General features: G+C 35.0%; 1 protein-coding gene across 15 annotated transcripts in view; it reads right to left on the reverse strand.

Annotated features, from left to right (window-relative positions):
- The window catches only part of MGAT4C (MGAT4 family member C), a 725,894-nt gene that overhangs the window by 23,816 nt on the left and 680,034 nt on the right, over window positions 1-22,044 (reverse strand). For 8 of the 15 annotated variants that reach the window (XM_072772980.1, XM_072772979.1, XM_072772982.1 and 5 more), the window contains 2 exons: window positions 7,271-7,439; window positions 5,276-5,401 (listed from right to left, as the gene is read on the reverse strand). The exons of 4 other annotated variants lie outside the window; for them this stretch is intronic. Coding sequence is in view for 2 of the 11 variants with exons in the window: in XM_072772973.1 (XP_072629074.1) it covers window positions 4,728-4,742 (15 nt within the window). In the remaining 9 variants the exon portion in view is untranslated. Of the gene's footprint in view, window positions 1-4,727; window positions 4,882-5,275; window positions 5,402-7,270; window positions 7,440-22,044 lie in introns of those variants that run through there. 3 more of the 15 variants (XM_072772973.1, XM_072772972.1, XM_072772983.1) reach the window with 2 other exon arrangements.

Below are 22,044 nucleotides of genomic sequence, written 5' to 3' on the forward strand. Positions count from 1 at the left end.
TACTCTGTAATACAATATGAAGAGATTTAATACTCGGCATAGTGAGTAGACTCAATACCTGATTATAATCATCCAACTTGCTAAGAAACCAGATAGTAATTATTACCACCAGAACAGAGAAATGATAATTTTGCGACATGATGGAGGTATGACATGACTGCAATGACAATTATATTACAATATATGGGTATATCAAATCAAGATGTTGTACACATTAAACTTATACAGTGTTATAAGTCAAATATATTTCAACAAAAATAAGGGCATAAGAAAAAAGTGTTAACAGCGTCTTTTGATGAGGAATGACTTTTAGAGTTCATCAAGTTGAATTTATTAATTCTTTTAGTGTAGTGCTTTTCCATATTCTGACAAGCTATCACCTAATTTTCCTATAGAAGCTGTGTAGTTTTAGCTTTTAGGTTTAGGTCTACATATTATCTCAAATTAATTTTGGCTTATGATGTGAGGAAAAGGATGAGATTCTTTTTTCATCCTGTAGACTTAATCAGTTGCTCAAGTACCACTTGTTAAGAGACTTTATTTGGTGCCTTTGCTGAAAAAAATTTGATTTGTACATTGTTATATATCTGAAGTCTTTCTTTGGTATATTAATCTATTTGTCTACCTTGATGCCAATACTACACTATCCAAATTATCGTCCTTTATTAGTTTACCTCTTCCAAGATTTTTTTTGGCTTTTTCATGTCCTTTGCATTTCTGTGGAAATTATATAATAATAACTCAGTTTTGACAGAAAAAAACTACTTAGGATTTTTATTAGGACTTTGTTAGGTCTGCAAATAAATTATCTCAAAATCAACACAAATTTCTAAAAAAAAAAAAAGCTGTTTAGAATTTAAGAATTTGTTCGATGTATAACTAAATTATTTGGATCTGAAAATATATTTTATGAACATTGTAGTTACTTCCATTTATTCAGATCATCTTTAATTTCTGTAACAAATGTTTTTATTTTTCAGTGATATTGACATCTTTCATGTTTTCTGCAAACTTTATTCCTAAAAATTTTACCTCTTTTGATGTTATTAGAGCCTTTTTAAAAACTTCATTTTGAATTGTTTGATTCTACTACATAGAAATACAACTGATATTTTAATATTGGCATCTTAAATCATGTGACTTTGTTAAATAGTCATTGCATCAGTAAGCAAAGGCAGTTTTAATACTTATTTTCTAAGCTATTATAATTTGTTGTTGTTGCTGCTGCTGCCTTACTTATTTACTGGCAACAGTCTCCAGTATAATATTAAATTGAAGTAGTAAAGTAGTGAAAGCAAATTACTTAGAGAGATGCATGTTATCTCACTGAGATGTTTTCCTTCTATCTCTAAATTGTTGATAGTCTTTATCATGAATGAAGGCTGGATTTTGTCACTGTTCTTCTGTTAAGTTGATCATATGTAATTTATTATTCTATTATTCTTTCAATATGATAAATTATACTGATTGATTTTAGAATTTAAGCTAAATATAACTACATATTAAACAGTGAAATATATATAATTTCCCTTTATTTTTTTAAATATAAATTAATTAGCCAACATATAGAACAGTATTAGTTCTAGATGCAGAATTCAGTAATACATCAGTTGCATATCAAACCCAGTGCTCATTACATCACCTGCCATCCCATCCCCCTACCCACCTCCCTTACAACAAACTTCAGTTTCTTTCCACAGTTAAGAGTCTCTCATGGTTTGTCTCCTTCTCTGATTTCTTCCCATTGTTTTTCCCTCCCTTCCCCTATGATCCTCTACACTGTTTCTTATATTCGTCATATGAGTGATACCATATAATTGTTTTTCGTTGATTGACTTATTTTGCTCAGTATAATACCCTCCAGTTATAATTTCCCTTTTTAACTTTTGCTGTCAGAGTGCCAGTTTCAGAGAAGCCTCCAGACTAAGGCTAATTTTACTTCACTACTAAGGTAGTACTCTTCTGAGTACTCTATCTGATGGTCAATATATTGCAATTTTGGGACGCCTGGGTGGCTCAGCAGTTAAGCGTCTGCCTTCTGCTCAGGGCATGATCCTGGAGCCCTGGGATCAAGTCCCACATCAGGCTTCCTGCATGGATCCTGCTTCTCCCTCTCCCTGCGTCTCTGCCTCTCTCTCTCTCTGTGTCTCTCATGAATAAATAAATCAAATATTTTAAAATATATATATATTACAAGTTTTTTCTATTCTGAATGAATTACTTATGTCTTTGCATTCCAGAAACTGAGCTAATTGTTCTTTTCCAGTGATTCTTTACCAGTGTTGGATAATGTTCTCACACACATGCACTAGATGCTCAGCTAAAGACATGAGGGAAATGCTCACAGCCCAAGACAGGTCAAGAGACCAAAAATTGGGAAACATCAGAGCAGAAACACATGTAAATTAAGAACTTTTTGAAACATAAGCACGTGTTTATAGGTCTGCAAACACAGTGAGGGATGGTAAGATCCTTCTCTCAGGATCTGACAGTTTAAATAGCCAAAAAAAAAAAAAAAAAAAAAAAAAAGTAAAGACAGAGCATCTGAATAATCTAATGCTATCCCTTAATATTTAATTTTTTTTGTGTGTTTTGGTCAACAATATACGGTACATAGAGATTTTATTTTTATTTTTTATTTTTTTTGGTACATAGAGATTTTAAAGAATGTTTCCTTTCTGACCATAAAGTGATGTAATTCAAAATAATTCAACAAAGGAGAGAAAGGCACATTCCATGAAAGAGATGCTGATGGCTTAGGTGGAAATGTGATGGAGAGAAGTAGAGAGATTTAAAAGCAAGGTAACTCCTAGATTTCATGATAGCATTACTGGGTAGCCATTTTTATTTTTTTAAAGATTTATTTATTAATTTTTAGAGGGAGGGCAAGGGTCAGAGGGAGAGGGAGAAAGAATCATGAGCAGACTCCATGCTGAGTGTGGAGCCCGACATGGGACTTGATCCCACCACCCTGAGATCATGACCAGAGTCGAAACTCAGTCAGATGCCTAAATGACTGTGCCACCCAGGCATTCCAGGTGGCCATTTTTAATCCATAGACACTCTGCAACAGCATTAGTCTCTCAGGGTCCTAGTGTGAAAAGAAAGCATGTTGATACAAGTTAAGCAATAAAACTGTTTATCAGTTGAAAACCACTATATTGCACCTGGCAAAATCAAGCTCACCATGCTTACCAAACCGGGAATATTAAAAGAAAGTTAAAACTTGGTTTCCAATTCTTAAACAGGTGAGCACATCCTGATAACATATATGGCACTAGCATGCTCCTGCTTGAAACTACCAGTCACACAAATGAGGACAGGTTATTTGAGCAGTATTTTGCTTCCATGTTCAAACAGTGTCTTATTTGTTAGAAATTTTCTGCTTGGTCTTCGCATAATTCTAGAGATGTATAAAGTGTTTTTCAGAGGTCATGGGTTGATTATTACAGATTAGGTTCATTTAGAAATAAGATAACTCATATTATCATGGTTTGAGTGAGTTATTTTCTCAAGATGATATATCATCTTTATATACCCATAAATGTCATGAGAGATTTATTTGCTAACAACATATGTTACAATACACTTTATCTCTTGCACATGTGATGGGACATGTTTTGTTTAGTAGTTTTACTGCAAATGTTTTCAAAAACAGCTTCTTTGTCAGAAATTTATAATACAACACTGTCGATTGTAAATATAGTTATGGAAATAAGGATATGTAAAAACCCTACTCCTCTGCTCCAAATGTATGCAAAGTTTGCACATCTGGTTCAATAAGATCTCTTTTTTTTTTTTTTTTTTTTAAGGAAGAATCACATTCTCTTTGGAAGACCCAGGTTTTGAATGTTCACAAGTACACAACTACTTCAAAGACATAACTACTTAAAAATCGTTTGGATGTAATGCTATACCAAATAAGTCATTTTTAAAATGGAAATAAATTATTTTCACTCTGTAATTTTTTTTGTAAAGACTACATATGAAAATATGGATAATATACTCACATATAAAGTGTATATTATATATTCATGTATTTACATATAATTTTGAAATTATAAATAGTGTAGCATATACTCCTATATACGTAATTATGCATATATATAAAAACTGCTATAATCACTGTCAATGAAACAAGTAGATTAGTGAGAAGGTACTCTTCTTCCTCACTATTTAATACTAATCCTTCCTGAATTTTGTCTTGTTAACTTTACTAAACCATCCCCAAAGAGGATACAAGACGTTCTTAGCAATCTTTCCCTCCTATAATATTGTTCTTTCCGATCATTCCGTCCAGTCTTCTTTTCTTTACAACCTTTTGGCATTACGTGACCTCTCTTATAACCACTTTTTGAGCAAAATTCAAAATTTAGATCTTCAGCTAGGACTCCTTTTGGAGCCTATTTCCAATTTTTGAATAGAGACTATTATCTCTAGGCAGATTTCCTGCGGATCACACAAACACAATGAATTTAAAATATCAGGATGACTTTCCACTCCATCTTACTCCTCCTTAGAGTCTCATTTTTGGTAGGTCTAGGTTTCTAATTGCCTAGTCAAATCATCTCAGACGTTATTTATTTGCCTCCTACTCCCCCAAAGTCAGAAATATTCCAGGTTCTGTCTCGAGTCTTCCATTCTCATCTGCCACAATTTCTCCCCATTCTCAACTACCATTATCAGAGTTCAGGTTCATGCTTCCTGGTACTGATGGTTTTTCCTACCTTTATGTTGTTCATTATTTAGTTCTTACGTATCAGATCCTGAACGGGAAGCAAGAAGCTAGCTTTGGAAGTTCTGGTGCTAAGTGAGAAGATCCACACTAGATGTCAGGATGCGTTTTCAGGTGGGAGGTGGGAGGTAGGGGTGGGGGCCTGGGGGTGGGGGTGGAGGTGGGGGTGGGGCTTTTCCTTCAGGTCCGGTTTGTAGGGAATAACGTAACAACAGGACTCAGCTGTGCCGCAGGGCAGAAATCAGGAAAGCTACCTGCAAATGGTCTGGGTGGGTCATCACAGTGATAAAACAATGCCAGGTAATGAAGTGCGTTAACAAAAGCCCAGCCTGCCCTGCACAGCGCTCAACCAGGGGTCCCATCCCGCAGGACTTCCCTTGCCCCCCAGACCCCAAGCTTCATGCGGTGAAGCCAAATCCAGTTGGTCTGTTTCAGTCCTGCTCTCTGCAAAAACGGGGAAAGGGGAACCTAATGGCTCTTAAAAACTATTTTGTTTATTTTTCAAGTTCTGGAATTAGCTGCACTGAGATTTGTACTTGCATTTCTGGAGGAAGGGTTCTTGGAAGACAGCAGAGCAGCCCTGGGCAGGTGGAGGAGGCAGAGAGTATTTGAGTAATTCTTTTGGATCAGCACTATGATATCTTCACCCTGTACTTCTTCCCAGCCCTGAGATAAAATACCCAAAGCTTGTTGGTTTTGTAATAATAAAGTAGTTTTACATAAAAAACAAAAACAAAAACAAAACCCAAAACTTTTGTTACAGGAAATAAAACAGTACTTGCATCCACTAGGTTGGGAGTCCCATTGGTTCAGGTATGGTCTCCCTTTGCTGCCTCCCTACAAGCTGTGTGTGCTGGAGTCATGGCAATCAGTGGGACTTGGAAGAGGAGCCCCAGGTCCAGTGGAGAACCCACCACAGGCCTGAACCATCCTTCTTGACTATATGAAAGACGTCTTGTTTGAGAACCCTAAAGTTTATACAGGTTGTGACTGTGCCCCCCAGTCACCCAACTGGAAGAAACACCCTGCAAAGTTGCCACCACAATGAAGCTTAGATTGGTTGAGGCAGGAGCTTTGGCAATTCCTGCAATAACTGGAGGAAAAAATATGACACTGAGCAGCTTCATTCAGAGTTTCAACATGGCGCCTCAGGGATCTAAGAGCTGTCACTTCCCAGTGGCCTCCCTCTCTCTGACCTTTAATGAAGTTGAAGTGCTTACGCCTAATGTTTTGTTTGTAAACAGTTCTGCATCTTTTAAAATGCAAAGCAAGTGATTACAATGAAAGAGTATTGATCAACTAACTTTGAAATTCTACAAGACTGACTATCTCTGGATTTTGGATACATAGCAGTGTGTGTGGTTGTACGGACACAACTTCATAGAAATGGGCTACATCCTTCCTCATAGATACAACCCTGAAATTACTATAACCACATTGAATGCAAGTGGAAGAAATGACCATCTTCCAGACAGTCCAGAAAATAATAGCTAAAAAATAGATTTCCTTGGAGGTTAGGCAGATGGAAAAAAAAAAAAAAAGGGATTAAGCCAGGCTTCATGATAACCCTTTCTGGAATGGGGTTCAGGATCTTTGATGAAGCTGCCATCTACAGATCAACTAAATGCAAGAGAGCCAGTCAAGCAAAACAATACCTTTTTTAGAAACAAATGTTCATACAGTTTATTGGAACTTTTCCATTCTACAAGTCTGGTAATATCAAAGTTTTGTCACAGGGTTGAAGTCACCTATCTCTAGCAATTTTAGACTAGGAGGACTTTTGAATATCCCGTTTGAAACACAGGAAGATGACCTCGTATTACCAGAATTGGGACTTGCTTGGCAAAACCTCTGGTTGAGGCTAGCCCCAAGCTATGGAAACTAAAACTGTGAGCAAATGGGATAGATCCAGCAGAACTTTGCAATCACCTACACCACCATGAGCATCCCTGTGCCTGAAGATACCTCCTGGGGAAATGCAGCGGATCTCCATGAAAGCTCTGTTGGACTCTCCTTTCAAATCCAACATTGAGGGGAATCAGGCCTGCATTAGAGGTGAAGCTGAGTGATGTCAACTGAAAGCCAATCTGCATGTTAGTTCTGGAATCCCTACCCTTGTTTAGAAAAATGTAGGGATTGAACTATTTAGAAGTATGTAAGGCTAAGAAATGTGAGACACTATTTCATTTCTCAAAGGCTTAACAATAAATTGTCTAATACGTGAACATACTTTCCTACATAATTCCTTTCCTCCTTAGGCTCTGTAATTGTGTGCATCAGTTTAAGATACTGTTCTCTACATTTGCCTCACATTTTAATCTCTATCAACTTGCTCTCTTCTTTACCAATTCCCACTTTTTGAAATTTAATTTTAGATCACCAAAAATGTTACTTTCTAGCTGAAGATTTTTCTGAACCCCATTTTAGTAGAAAATTAGTTTTTACTTTTTTGAACTTTTACCATCTTATCTATACTTCTATTAATTTACTTAATACTTTCTACTTCTTGATATTGTTTTTATATGTCTTATTTACCTTTAGATCCTGAGCTTCTTATATGTAGAATACTTTTTAAAAATTTCTTATCATGGGGGCACCTGGGTGGTTCAGTTGGTTAAGCATCCGACTCTTGATCTCAGCTCAGATCTGGATCTTAAGGTTGTGAGTTCACACCCCACATTTGGCTCCACGCTGGACGTGGAACCTACATAAAAAAACAGAGCAAACAAACAAATCATATCGCTTTAGTACTTGGAGGAGTGTTGTTGTTTTGCTTTTTTTTATTTTTAAGAACAAACAACTACTGTTCTGTTTGTGTGTGTTGCATTGCAGAAATCTTGAACTTGAGGCTATGAGAAAATTACTAGCCCATGAATATTTGTATTTCTTTCCCACACCACTCTTAAATCTTGTGTAAGAGCTTCCCTGACATGATCCAGACCTACAATGTAATCTCTAGGTATTTTGTTGCAAAATGCAAAACTTACCTTTGTCTATTAACAAAATACCATAGACTCTTCTGTGTTTATTTTATAATTTCAGGGAAAAATGAGGATAATGCCACTAGTCAGTTTTAGTATTTGGTGGATTGAAATCTTTCATAAATGAGATAAATCAAGATCTCTTATAATATTTAAGAAATGCAGCAGCAGCAGCAGCAGCAAAAAAAAAAAAAAATAATGTTGACACTTCAAAGCACTTGGGTACTTTGCAGAACACCAGCAAAACAGAGTAATTAGCTTGTGCCAGGAGAGCCTGAGACAGACGTAATCTGATCTAATATCAGAATTCATGTATGGCACAAAGTTTTAGAAGCCATATAATTTTGGGACAGATATTATTTGGCTCTGTGGAACCATCTGCTTATCTTTATTACCTCATACATATGTACATATATGTATAGAAATAAAGACTATGTCATGGTAACACAATAAATATTTGTTTCAAATTATTGCTCATGGACACGGATAAAATATTAGTTGCACAAGCACTTCCATTATTTTTCTTCTTGGGAAGACACTGTGGAAATTTGCATGCTAGTTTTGATCAGTTCAGAAAAAATGGTCATTTATTAAAGAATTGATCCTGATGTGAAGTGACAAGTGAATTATTATACCACAGAGCTGTTTGTTTAGAGTGCATATGCTCGTGCATGTTACCACAAATTCTTCATGTTTCTAGAATGTTACTTGGACGATATGCAACAAACAACCAAATGTTAATGAGCTCAGTTCTCTCTCTGGCTCTATAGGGTGAAATCATACGTCCCGAGTGCAAACTATTCCACAGCTGTGTAGGATATTGGGAGAAAGGGAAGCCATATCCCTGCCATTAATGTAGGGATATCGGTTCTCTACATTCATCTGATTGAATGTGGCTACATTAATCTACCCCAAGGCACTAAGCTTCAGTTTACATTTTAATTAATAGTCTGTTTTTAAATCAAAAAATGCAAAAGTAAAGTTATATTCTCTAAGTCATATGGGCTTGAGCCAATACTAAACCCCACATCAGGGAAAATCATGAAAGGAGTCTTGCCATCAACTGTTTATCTGTCTGACATGTGCCATTATATGTATCTGACTTGCTTGGCTTGCCTTTTTTAATGCTTGCTCAATTTGTTTTTCTACTTTGTGGAAGGCTGCATACACCCTCAGGGCAGTATTCAATACTTTCTGATGAAAAGAAAGAATGCTGCTGACATAGCAAAAGCTTCAGGAAGTCAAAAAATGAGAAAAGCTTTACAAAACATTATTATCTTTACATTTTGTACGTATGGCTCAGATATTAATGGAACAAATGTAATTGTTTTTTAATGTAAGATTTTTTTGCAATCTCACATTGTATAGTACACTTGTAGCTATAGGTGGTAGCTAAATAGAAAATTATAAAGTCTAGATTATTCCTTAGGGTTTACAATAGTGACCAGCAAGATTGATTTTCTGGTTTATTTTAAGCAGAAAGAAACACAGATAGAAAATGTGTAGCACTGACAAGCAGGAGGTTTCCTGTCACTGACCATTAAAATAGTAAAACTTGAGATGAGGATTGGGAAGAAAGAACAATCTTTTTCAACATGAAGCTGAGACCAGAAGTATTCTGTATTTACCAAGTTCTTTTTTTTAGGCTATCATTCTCTTACAGACTTCGAGTTTCTTTCCAATGAGCTAAATGAAAAAGGCGAGCTGGAGTCAAACAATAATAGACAGCACTGAACTAAGCACTTTAGCGAGAATACAGGAGATAGTGCTTGGGCAAATTATGGGCATGCAAGGTGTTTCGAGTTGTGGTGGGGAAGAAAGTGACAGTGACAATGACGATAACTGACTCATTTAGAGGACTGTAAAATAAGTCCTCCACAAAACTCATGAGGTAGAGGGGTGCCTGGGTGGCTCAGTTGGTTGAGTGTCTGACTCTTGGTTTCTGCTGGAGTCATGACTGCGGGGTCATCAGATTGAGCCCTGTGTTGGGCTCCATGCTCACAGGAAGTCTGCTGGAGGTTCTCTCTCTCCTCCCTCTGCCCTCCCACCCCCTATATCAAATAAATAAATCTTTAAGTAAAAAACCTTATGAGGTAGATAAAAATACATTTTGTGATTATTCTCACATTACAAATAAGGACACTAAAGATCAGATAAAGTCATGTGCTCAGGGACAGTATATAGCAAGTATGCTACATAGGTATGATAAATGACAGTTTTTCAAACCTCTGACTTTTTATGCATTAGAGCCTACTCAAACAGTTTGTCAGGAAGACCTAAAAATTAGGTGCTAAATTTGGAGTAAAGAAATGATATTAAAACATGTTAATAATCATATTTCTATCATTAATATGAGAAGATATTACACAAGATGATTTTTCCTCCAAAGGATCATGCAAGCATTTATGCATAATCATTAGAATAGTATAAAAGTCTGCAATACGTTGTTTTGATAAAATTGCCACAGTTTTGGATAGTAATGGATCAGGTAAACAGTAATTTGAATCCAGTAATGCCAAATCTCAGTTTAAGTAGATAAATATGGTATATGCATAAATATATCTTACTATTTGAATAATATGCTCAGTACTGTTTTCCTCTTTCACTAAGAATTGTTTTAAGTTTGTTATTAAATTCTAAAATAAAAATGAATGAGTCTGTTTAGAAAATTCATTACCATTTATTTATCCTTTCATTCAAGCATATATAGAGTTCACACTATGTACCAGGTATCTGTGCTAGGCACGATGCCTGCAATTTCATATCTAGACTAACTAGAACAGGAAAAAAAAACATACTGAGGAAGTAAAATAAAAGCACATATCGTGTTTAGAAATACCTTCCAAATCAAGAGGTTTTAGAAATACCATTAGGTGATTGCTTAGTCTGTGTCGTCCTAGATGTTAAATATCCCTTTTGATCTTTCAATGTTTACTGAAGTTTTACTATCGTGAAATTATACTAGAGAGAAAAGATTAATAAGTTCATTTTCTTGCACTACTATTTAATGCAAGGTAAATGGAAAATAAATCACATCCGTAATAAGTTAGAATATTACTTTAGAAATGTGCATATATATAGAAACACAAAATAAAGAAAGAAGGAAGTTGCCCAGTTTGCTTGGAAGTTGATGTCTTGAGGAAATGTTCCATAGGGGAGATGGTGGCGGATGGAGTGGATAAGGGTGGGAAAGAAAGCAGCATGTAGAGTATAGCGTTTCTGTTTTCTGAAGTTGGTATTTTTTCTCTTTTCTTACAATCTTACAATCATCTAAGCAGACACAGTACACATTAATAAACTACCAAGATCTTGAAAAATGAAATAAACAGACTGGTTTCAGACTTCTCGTCCATAATAATTTTATTCAAAAGGAAGATAATGAGAAAATATCTTGGGACTTTATGTCTCAAGGCAAATGCTCTTGTCCCATAAATGCAAGTCACAAAAGCTCTCTTTATTTTCCAGGGACAAAATAAAATATTTTATTCTGATATATTAAGTCTTGAGAAATAAAACTCAAGTATTATTTCTCTTTAGAAATACTTACAGATATCCAGTAAGTCATTTAGAGATGAATTAAGAACCAAGAATGGAGAGACATGGTGAGAAAGGGCTACATAAGTACAAGTTTTTAGTTTTGATTCTGAACCTAGGAAACCAGTAAAAATTAGCTGTTCTCATGTTGATTTTGAATCTGAACAGTGAAGCTGGACTTTGTATTAAATACTACAGAGTTCAGGGTACCTGGATGTTCAGTTGGTTGAGTGTCCGACCCTTGGTTTTAGCTTAGGTCATGATTTCATGGGTCCTGGGATTGGATTCCTGTGTCAGGCTCCTTGCTCATGGGGAGTCTGCTTAGAGATTCTCTCCCTCTTCCCCTCCCCCCTACTCTCGCCCATGTATGTGGTTTCTCTCAAATAAATAAATAAATCTTAAAAAAATTAAAAAAGCAAATCCTCCTCAACTGCCTCCAAAAACTTAATAAAGGCTGACTTCCCTTTGTGTCTTCAGACTTGTCTGTGGTTTACCATCATTTGTGCTGAATTGCAATTCTTCCTTTTCCAAATAAAATCAAAATAAAAAAATAAATAAATACTGCAAAGTTCAGTTCTCCTTCATACCTTTGAATTTTAAAGAATCAAGAAATGTATTAATAGAACTGTATCCAACGGTCAATTAGAATACATTACTCCTTGTTTATAGGCACTCGAAATGGTAACTGAATTTCTTCCATTCACAAAGTAGGCATGCTTATGATGGCTATAATATTTATATAGTTTGGGTTTATAAGCATAATTGCCAACAAATTTTGGTTTTGGTTTATTCCTACCAGAGCAGTAGAGTTGAGTTACTTACAAGTTACTTTTATGTCAAGAAATTTGAGAAATGAATTTTTTTCTATATCTTTAAAATTCTTCTTGAGTGAAAATGTCCAACATAATTTGTCAATAAATCACCTCCACATATTTTCTTTTATCTAAGACCTATAAGTGTTCTTATATGTTTACTACTCTTAAATACATGTATAATTTTAACTGCAAAAATGCATAGAGAAAAAAGATTAAAGAGCTACAATGACATTAATATTGGTTGTATGTTTCATACAAATATGGATTGTTGTTACTTCTTTATACTCGTCTATATTTCTTAATTCTCAGTAATAGACACATAGCATATTTAAAACAACATATTTTTTTAAAAAGCAACTAAAATTCTACCTACAATGTATTTTTAAAATTATACAAAAAAGTGTGAACCAAAAATACTAGAAGGTATTAGTCTAAAGGTAATATGTGTTCTGAGCTAAGGAATATTTCAATTCCTTCTCTTTTTATATTTTGCAAAATTAATGCTCACATGTTAATTTTATAGAAGATACAGTTTTCATTTCTAAAAGGAGTCATAATTGTACTTCAAAGGGACAACTGAGGCCATAAAATTCTACATCATAGAGCTAGACAGATACATAATTTCAGGCTGACCAGAAGTGCTAATTCAAGCATAACAAGGCAAATATCATTTACCATCTTATAACCTGCCCTTGGTGAAATTGAAACAGTCATTTCCATAGTTAAATGCTCAAATGGAAATCCTGGAAGTATCTGTGGCATAGGGATTCTTACAGCAATGGTGTAATTGACATTTTAAAAAATGTATTTCAAAGTGTTAATTCCGTTCACTCACTTTGTTATCAGAAATCTTAAAAAAATTCTAATATATCAGCTTATTTTTTCTTCAGTTCCTGGATTTGTAAGGTTAAGATTAAACCTAGTATTAGTAACAGTTGTAGAATAACATCAGTTCATTTGGTTTACTCTCAGATGGAAACAGAATAAAAATTTTATCTTTTCCCCATGGCTACAGATTTCTTAAAAGAGATCATCAAGTGATTTTAAAAAATGAATAAATAAATTCAAATCTGGATTCATTACCAGTTCCTTAAACATTATTTTTATACCAACCTTTCAAGTCTCTCTTCCTTTTCATTGTCCCCTGGTAGGAATTACTTTATTGATTAGGAAGCTATGGACTGAGTGCATAATGAAAATCTATAATGAAAAACTCATTTGAGAAAGAAATTAATAATTTCAACAGGGAAATCCAATTTTCCTATGTTCATTCTTGTAATCTATTTTGCATTATTTCCCATGTGTACCCCAAATAACACCAACTCATGGCATTGTGCAGATAATCGTTTAAAATGAAAGAATTACATAAAATATGTTTCTTCAAGGCTAACCTCCAGCTCTTTTATAGTAAAATAATTATATTTCTGTATTCAATAGCTAAAATGTTATTAGAAAATTAAAAGTTTTGCAAATATATTCATTGTTGAGAAATTCATAGAATAATATCTTCATACATTGTTTCATAAATTCTATAATTTATTGAGGAAAATGGGCTATTAACTATGAAAAAGCACTAAAAAATCTACATTTTAGGGAAACATATGATAGGTACTATGCTACATGACTTTCTGCATGCACTGTCGTGTGAAATCCCCCTAGGACTTCAAAAACTAGATACTATGATATCCATTTTTTAAACAAGAAAAAAGAGGTTTTAGGGTATGTTTAACAAACCTGTTCAGGGTGGCATAATAGTTGAGATTCAAACCAAAGACATATCTATATCTATATCTATGTCTATGTCTATGTCTATGTCTATGTCTATGTCTATGTCTATGTCTATGTCTGTCTATATCATCTATGTCTATATCTATAACTATATCATCTATCTATATATAGATATATATCAATATATATATCTATATATATATGTCACCTGCCAAACTAATATAGTGAAAGTAGAATGATAAATTAGGAGAAATGTTGCTTATAGTACTATAGATACATTCTGTGGTTGTGATAGCATGTATATATCCTGAAATCTTATGTTTTTGCTAATATAAAAATAAAAAGCGAATGTTACAATAAACAAAGTGTCCAAGTACTATTCATAAGGTGTGAGATAGAAAGAGAAGCTATATTGCTTTCATAGTTTAATTACACAAGTAATACAAGAATGTATAAAAATAGAAGCAGTGACTATCCCCTCCCCCAAATACCAAAGTTCCTACTAGAAATAACCAGACCCCCTCATAATTTAATTTCCCAGGGCGCTTTTCTACACATACACAGACACAGCACACACACATCTGCTTAAAATAACACAAATTTACTGAACCACATTATGTGTATAGCTTTGTGTCTTTTTGTTTCCTAACATATGTTGGAAATCTTTCCATGTCAGTATGAATACTATATTATTTAAAATAGTTCTATATTATTTAAAATTGCTGAATCATATAATTGAACTTTTATTTGACCCTCTTCTCACACATACATCTGTAAGTTGTTTCCAAATATTCTCTATTACAAAATATGCTACAGTGATACAGTGAGAATTCTTGTAACCCATTGTGCATAATTTTTGGATATAATCCTATAAATGAAGTTGCTGGGTTAAAGGGTAGCTACATTTATGATACATACTGCCAACTCTCTTTAACCTTGTAATACAGCCCTGTGTATTAAATGTAACACTATTAGAACTGGTTCTGTGTTTCTTGTCAGCATTTCAAATAGATCTTCCCGCCTCCCAATAAATTTAAGCAGATCTGAGAGATTGTTGTTGACAGCTTAGTTAAATAAGCTTTCTTAGCTCTTACAATCTGTGTGTTTATAATTCTTCCAGAGCCAGGGACATTACTAAAAAGGGTTCTTTCCAATTAAAGTAACAACAATGCATTTGTGTATGGGTGCCATTTACTGAGTAGAAGGAGATCTCCAGAGAAAACATGCATATTTCAGTCTGCATTGCATTTGGTTTCTTAAAATCATTATTAACCAGTTCTCAGTATATTATAAATAAATATGTCCATCTTCTTAAAAATAGGAAAAAAAACCCAGAGTTATAATGACTATTATTAGGAGACTCTCAGGAAATGGAAGATTTTTAACTTTGAAACTAAGCCCCACCTCATAAGCAAACTGAACATATAGCATCGTAAACAGGAAGCGAAGGGGCTGTGAAAGACCATTAGGAAGCATTTTCATAGGTATTTTTATGACTATTGACTATTCTGATAACTAAGCATTAAAAGCAGACTTCTCCTGTCTTCCATATATCCTCAAAAACCATGACTAGTGGGATCCCTGGGTGGCTCAGCGGTTTGGCACCTGCCTTCAGCCCAGGGCATGATACTGGAGTCCTGGGATCGAATCCCACATCAGGCTCCCTGCATGGAGCCTGCCTCTCCCTCTGCCTCTCTCTCTTTCTCTCTCTCTCTCTCTCTCCCCTCCCTGTGTGTCTTTCATGAATAAATAAATCTTTAAAAGCAAAACAAAGCCATGGCTAGTGACTAAGTTCAAATACCCTAGCAAGAAGCATTATTTAATGATATTTAGACCATTTTGGGTATTTTTCAGTAATTTTATTAGATTTTTATTTTGAAAATTATAATTTAAAAAATCAGTAGTTTCTAATTTATATGCCATTGGCTACTCTAATTTTGAATTAATTATTTAGATCAAATCATATATTATACTCTATTTCTTGTCAAGAATTTTTGGATGTTTATCCATAAAATTCATCTGAAAAACATTAATTGAGAATACAGTCTTTACAGACAACACATTTTAACTGTTCTCTATCCAGTTGAGAATGCTGACCCAGTAATAAAATATTCTGTTTAATGAGAAATTATCTGTTTCAACAATTAGTCGAACACTTGGAATTTATGTGAATACATGTAACACTGAAACTGTGTTAAACATAACCGTATTTTATAATTCATAAAATAGTTTAGAATCTTTCTTTGCTTCATGGCCATCCATAAAGTTTTTACTGTCATTTTCCAGAGATTTGACTAATGTTAAACTTCCTTTCACTTTGCTAAACTTATCTTTGAAAGAACAGTTTTAGACTTACTGTGCTTATTCATTTTTCCTAGGACAATATTGCATATGTGCAATAATGATTCATCAACATAAAATATATATAGTTAGTAATGGTTTATAATCAGTATAATATTTGATTTTATAGGTTCTTCATTGACTTAAGATACCTAAAATTTCCAGCCTTTAAAAGCAAGTGTATCAGGATGTCTGGGTGGCTCAAGCAGTTGAGCATCTGCCTTTGTTTGGCCCAGGGTGTAATCTTGGAGCTCCAGGATCGAGTCCCACATCAGGCTTCCTGCATGGAGCCTGCTTCTCCCTCTGCCTGTGTCTCTGCCTCTCCCTCTCTATGTGTCTCTCATGAATAAATAAATAAAATCTTTAAAAAAAAGCAAGTGTATTTAGTCCAGAATCATCAAACATGTGTTGTTAAAACTCTTCCATCAATTGCTGTCTCTAAAGAATATCTTACATCCTTCAGATCCCTCTGTCACACTCATCTGCAGTCTTTCCTTAAAACAAATCTGACCATGTCATTCTCAAGCATGAGATATTCCATAATTCCATTTGCTGATGGTACAAAGTTCAAATTCTTTTGCATGTCATCAAAAGAATTTCTCCTGTCACCTTCTTTTGTCTTAATAGTTAGTTGACAGTATTCCACGCCAACACCGTGTTCTGTGTTTGCTCAATACTCCCCACTCCTCCCCTCCAGTAGCTCAAATGTTGTTGCTTCTTTGAAACATTGCCTGATTTTCCCTCTTCTAAACAGAAGTGATCAGTCCTTTATTTGGGTCCCTTTGTGTAACTTTTCTATCGTATCAGCTTTAACCCTCCATTGTGATTCTTTCTCTTTTTATAAAGATTTTACTTATTTATTCATGAGAGACACACAGAGAGGGAGAGAGGCAGAGACATAGGCAGAGGGAGAAGCAGGTTCCATGCAGGGAGCCCAATGGGGGGACTTGATCCAAGGACCTGGGGATCACTTCGTGAGCAGGCCACTGTGCCACCCAGTCATCCCTGTGATTCATTCATTCATTCTTTCTTTCTTTTGGCTATTTCTTTACACAATTTTCACCCCAATAAACTATGGGTTCATTGAAGGCAAAATATATACTTTATTTAGGAAAATGTATACCTCAGAGATGTTCCCCAACATTTTTGAGTAGATTTTTAATTGACGAATTTGCCATTTGAGAACACAGACAAAAGCATCTCTTTAATCAAAATTTAAGAAACCTTTAGTGGGGCTTCAAAGAAAATGTTCTGAATTATAAGAAGCTATTTTGCTAATTTGTTTGCTTTGTTGTATGCAAAAGTGTGGGTGGGAATTTGAGTCTGAGCAGAGTTTCTGGGGGTTGGGAGCAGGACGATTGCATTAAAACAAAAAGCTCTGGTGAAGGAAATAAGAGGGAAAGAGCCATATTATAGGTAAGAAATGACCTCAGATTTCTCATTACACGTCGTCATCTATATTTTCACTCAACATGTAGTTGCTGCAAACTTTCACTTTCGTAATTTTGATCAAACTGGAGTACCAAAAACTGTGTTTTCGGTTTTGTAATTATCGTCTGCAGCATTTAACATAGTCAGAGTCAGATGATTAGCCCTTTAAAAGACTGAACTAATTAAAGATAACACGTAGTGAAAAACCTGATCTTTTTTAATGGACAATGGTACAAACGCTGAAAGCTGATAATCTCCAAATTACATACCACCAGCATATTGAGCTTTTACTAAGTGCTGGCTCAATGTTAAGAATTTTATGTGCTATAATTCATCTGATTTGTGAAATAGGCACCGTTAATATCTTTGTCATTTCACACATGTGGAAACAAGTTCATTTCTTATAAGATACACACTCTGGAAATGATGCAGAGAGGGAACTCGAAGACAGCTGATTTCAGAACCCAGGATCTTAACCACAACACATACTTCCTTCTCTGAATTTGGGGGTGAAAGGAGTTTCCTGGTTAATTTCAGCCTAGCATGGCATATAACAAAAGTATTATTATGTATGCTTTTGAGACTGGAGATTAATCTGGAACAGAAAAAAATGAAATTTAAAATGAAAAAAATAAGTTAGTCCTTAAATCTGCAGACATTGTGAAATCACTCTAAGTAGAATCTTGATGATAGGTTAGTAATGGAGCAACCATTTTACTTGAGCCTATGCCTTTTGAAACTAAAGAGCAAGAACGGGAAAACAAGGGAAATAAGGTCTATTAGTTATGGAAGATTATTTTTATTGGAATAACTAGACATTTCAATAAGAAGTTTGTCAACACATGGGGAGATAGGTCAATTGGATAAAAGTCAAAGTTCCAGTGCAAATTACATAATTTTTTCACTTTAAAAAAAAATTGCAAAACCAATATGAATAATCCACAGCTTTAGCTTCAGTATATGACTTTGTTCTGTATTAATAGATGTTTTTGTGAAGAGGTGTCTACTGTATGGTATAAGTACTTTAAAATCATTGTTTTTGTGTGATTTAATTTGAAAATGTTCATTGTTATAATTAAAAAGGTCTCTAAAAGTAAGATCTGTTTACATGATATGCTCACTTATTTTCAATACAAACTTTAGTATCAAAATTGCATTTCTAGAAAAAATCTTTGGGATCAGTTGAGCATTTTTTATTCAGATTGGATTACGTGAAGAATTATAATTTGTTTTTGGGGTATCCATTTCCTTGTGTGTTATATAGCATTCATTTTTAAAATTCTTCATTTATTAATTTGTCACTTTTTTGTGCCTACTGTGTATCTGGATAAAGCATGAGGATGCAAATATCAATATAATATTTCCCACTAACAAGCTTAGAGTCTCTTAATGGACAGTCTTTAAAATTCTGATTATCAACTTATGTTCTGCTTAATAATATCTTAGCAGAGTTATTCTTAGAAAAGAAGAACAATACTGCTCTTACCCAAGGGAAGCTTTTACCTCAGCAAGTTAGATAAACCACTCAAGGTTGGTTACTTGCATCTGAGAGGTGATGTAGTCAGAGAACAGTAAAGATGGGGAGCAGAAGGGAATTTCTTTACTACAATCTTACTGCAAGTTAGTCATGGAGTTCCAGATATTCGTTTCTTCAAAATATACATGAATTATTTTCCATAACAAGATTGTTAAGCCCATGTTCAGTATACCCTAGCATTTTGCTGGGGGTTAGAGCAAATTTATTTCTGCTCTACTACAGCATACCACCAGAGAAACTGATTTCCGGACCCCATCATCTCTACGTGGATGTACAGACATCTATAGTTTGGCATGTTCTAAATCAAATTCGTTTCCTGCTCCTTTTCTCAATGCTGCCCACGTGTCGTGTGTTCTTGGGTCTATTTTTCTTATTTCAGCTAATGACAAGACAATGCCTGAGGTAAAAATCTCAGCATCATTCCTAACTCTTCCTGTTGTCCTCACTTATGACGCATACCATCCCACACGAAGGATGTAATCAGTTTCTGTCAATTCTATCTCAGGAATGTCTCTGACTTTTTTTTGTTTGTTTGTTTTGTTTTTCTTTTCTGACTCATTTCCTCCCTCAAGGGAATGTAAACTCTATAGAGCAAGGGTTTGATCTGTTTTGTTCGTTGCAGTATCCTTTGTTTCTGGAAGAGATCCTGGCACATAGTAAGCTTTCAACAAATGTTTGTGAAAGGAACAAATGAATACTTATTTCCAAAATAACCTAACAACAATAAATATTTTTGGAGGGTCATTATTTGCCAGGCACAGAGGTATGTCCTTTGTGAAATTTCATATTTTATTTTTGAAATTACTCCAGAATAGATTGGCACAACAGGATGATTGGACTCAGAAGCCCTTGTTTGTAGCTACAGGGTTTTACTTAATTGCCCTGCTCAAACCACTCATTCCTACAGCTCATCTTCCATACTGTTATTAGCATTATTTTTCTAAAGATTTATTACAATTCTGTTTACCTATTTGAAAACTTTCAATGACATAGCTTCTTGTCATTCTGTGTTGGGTATATTACAACTTGGCTATAGCCTACATTTCCACTCTATTTGTCAGGGTTCCATTCCAAGAACCAATCTGAGAGTTAAAGGGTCTACTTGCTTCCCAAATTATGCCATTCACTTTATCACATATACCTTTGTTATTATTGTTTACATTGCCTGCGATTACTTTCTCTTTGCTTTCTTGATTAACCTCTATTTATCCTTCAAACACAACTCCAAATCTCCTCCTGCATCTACTTGAAAGAGATAATTTGGGAGCCAGATACATCTACATTTGCATTCTGGATTTTCCACTGATGGCTGTGTAATTTTAGGCAAAGTCTTAATTTTCAGGTCTCCAGCCCTATCAGGCCTTGTCATAGTTGAAGGCAAATGTCAATGTCAGGTCAAAAGAGACAGAGTTAAAAAGTAGGGTGAGTCTTGGGAAAGAAAAGAGTACCCCAAGTTAGTGTGTAGTCAATTCAGAGTGTGGGGGTGGATCTGCTATCACATGAGAGTTATATGAAATGTGGCTGATACAATGATTTTAGTACGCTTCGTGTTTTTTTTTTAATTTTTTTAAAATTTTTATTTATTTATGATAGTCACACAGAGAGAGAGAGAGAGAGTGAGAGAGGCAGAAACACAGGCAGAGGGAGAAGCAGGCTCCATGCACCGGGAGCCCGACGTGGGATTCAATCCCGGGTCTCCAGGATCACGCCCTGGGCCAAAGGCAGGCACCAAACCACTGCGCCACCCAGGGATCCCACGCTTTGTAAATAGTCTATTTAAAAACAGACAAACTGCTATTTAACTACTTGCACAGAGATCTGGACTGGTAAAACTAGTGGAGTCTTTTACTATGTGAGAACACAAAATTTCCTTTCTGCTTCTGTGGCAATCACATTTTCCGTTTTACTCAAGATGCTGAGGACCAAGAAAAAAGGGGAAAGGAGAACTTGCTGAAATATTTCTTGAAGATTATTAATTAATTTATTGTTTCTTTGGATTCATTTTCTTCAGAGAGGAAGGAGCCACTTATCTAATTTAAAACTATTGCCCATGATATCAGCAGTAATACTTATTTACACCTAATAGGGAACTTTATAAAGTAGCTGTATTGCAATCTGATTCTGGCTCAGAGTTTTCCTTTTATTCATTGATGAATGTGTGTAACTCTCATTAACATCAAAAAGAACTGTGAATGCCTAATGATTACAGCATAGAACATGTCTAGGGGTTAATTTTAATTGCATATAACTGTATTTGGATGAACAGTTTAGAAACAATCATTTAACAAAAATAACCACACTTTTTTTTTTTTTAAGATTCTACTTATTTATTTATTCATGAGGGACACACACAGAGAGAGAGAGAGAGAGAAAGAAAGAGAGAGAGAGAGAGAGGCAGAGACACAGGCAGAGGAAGAAGCAGGCTCCATGCAGGAAGCCTGATGTGGGACTAGATCCTGGGACTACAGGATCATGCCCTGAACCTAAGGCAGATGCTTAACTATTGAGCCACCCAGACGTCCCTAGGTTTGTACATTTTGAAATCCAGGAGTAATTAGTGAGAAGAAAAAACGTGTATGAACCATTTGTATGATATTTATGTATTGTGGCCCGGATATTTGTGTCTCCCTCAAACTTATATAGTGAAAATCTAATGCCCAAATTGATAATATGAGGATAATATGAGGATTTTGGGGAAGTGATTAGGTAATGAAACTGGGGTCCTCATGAATGGGATTGGAGCCTTTATGAAAGATACCCGCAGAGACCTGGCTCGTTCCTTCCACCATGGAAGGATATGAGCTGAAGTTTGAAACCCTGAAAAAGATCCTCATCTGCCCATGCTGGCACTGTGACCTTGGACTTCCAGCCTCTGGAACTGTGAGAAATAAATGTCTGTTATTTATGAGCTTTCCAGTCTGTTTATTTTGTTGTTACACAATG

Source organism: Canis lupus, chromosome 13 (genome assembly GCF_048164855.1).
Source record: "Canis lupus baileyi chromosome 13, mCanLup2.hap1, whole genome shotgun sequence".
Taxonomy (NCBI): Eukaryota; Metazoa; Chordata; class Mammalia; order Carnivora; family Canidae; genus Canis; species Canis lupus.